This window comes from Orycteropus afer, unplaced genomic scaffold (genome assembly GCF_000298275.1).
Source record: "Orycteropus afer afer isolate SDZICR_OR568_19922 unplaced genomic scaffold, OryAfe1.0 scaffold00267, whole genome shotgun sequence".
Classification (NCBI taxonomy): Eukaryota; Metazoa; Chordata; class Mammalia; order Tubulidentata; family Orycteropodidae; genus Orycteropus; species Orycteropus afer.
The window spans coordinates 1710800-1711948 of record NW_006921854.1 but is presented as its reverse complement, the minus strand read 5'-3'; the positions used below and the strand labels follow the sequence as shown (position 1 = coordinate 1711948).

General features: G+C 41.6%; 1 protein-coding gene across 1 annotated transcript in view; it reads right to left on the bottom strand.

Annotated features, from left to right (window-relative positions):
• The window catches only part of BAAT (bile acid-CoA:amino acid N-acyltransferase), a 13532-nt gene that overhangs the window by 8659 nt on the left and 3724 nt on the right, over positions 1–1149 (bottom strand). Inside the window, exon 2 of the mRNA XM_007950327.1 lies at positions 211–413. Coding sequence (XP_007948518.1) covers positions 211–413 — 203 coding nt within the window. The remainder of the gene's footprint in view (positions 1–210; positions 414–1149) is intronic.

Genomic DNA, 1149 nt, shown 5'->3' with positions numbered 1-1149 from the left:
CCAGCCTTCTGGTTAGCAGTCAAGTACCTTAACCACTATGCTACCAGAGCTCCCTTTATATGTATGTATATACACACACACACACACACACATACACATATATATTCCACTGAAGCAGAATCATACTTGAAAGTTAAAAAATGGAGGGGGTCACAGAACATCATAGTTATTTAAAAACGGGCTGAAACCTACTGAAATGACAAAAATTACCTTTGGATGTCTCAGGAGAAAGTTGACAGCTTCCTCAAAATACTCCAAATCTAGTTTTTCTAAGGTGGTAGGCAGGTCCTCATAGTCAAAGTAAGCCAAGGCCAGGGAGGCAAAGCCACGACTAGCCAAGAGACTGGACCGAAATTCAAGCAGGCCCCCAATGCCACCAAACAAGTCAATGACTGCTGGGAAACAGCCGTCGCCTGAACAAGGAAACCAAACAGAATTGTGCATGAAGAGAAGGTGAGGAAAAGAGAAGAATTAACATGGAAATGCAAAGAAAAAATACAGTACAGATTTTGGGATTAATAATACATTTCAAACAGAACTCCAAACTTTTTAGTGCAGATCTGGGACAGAGTTCAGGCCTATTGAATATATTATGGCGCACACTACCCAAAGTTTGACTGAGAACCGTATTCACAGACAGGTTTAATCCCTGCAGCCAAAAAGATGGTGGCTCACGGTGGTCTATTCTAAAAGCAAAAAACCGAACTCACTGCCATCAAGTTGGTTCCAACTCATAGCAACCCCTCCTTGGGTTTCTGAGGCTGTATCTCCACGGAAGTAGATTGTCCAACCTTCCTTCCTGGTTAGCACTCAATGCCTTAGGTACTACGCCACCAGAGCTCCTATTCTATTGTCTTGGAGAAAAGAAAGCCTAGAATTTAGACCCCAGGGCTTTTAACATATGTATAGGTCCACAGATAGGCATATAACAACAACAACAACATAGGTCCACAGATAGGCTACAGGAGATCTGTTAAAGTCCTGAAATGATACATAAAATATATGCACAAAATGTGCTTACATGTGTGTTATGGATTGAATTGTGTCCCCAAAAAATGTATATTGTGAATCCTAACCCCTATACCTGTGGTTAAGAAGCTGTGGTAGCATAATACCTAAGGCATTTGACTGCTAACCAGAAGCTTAGCG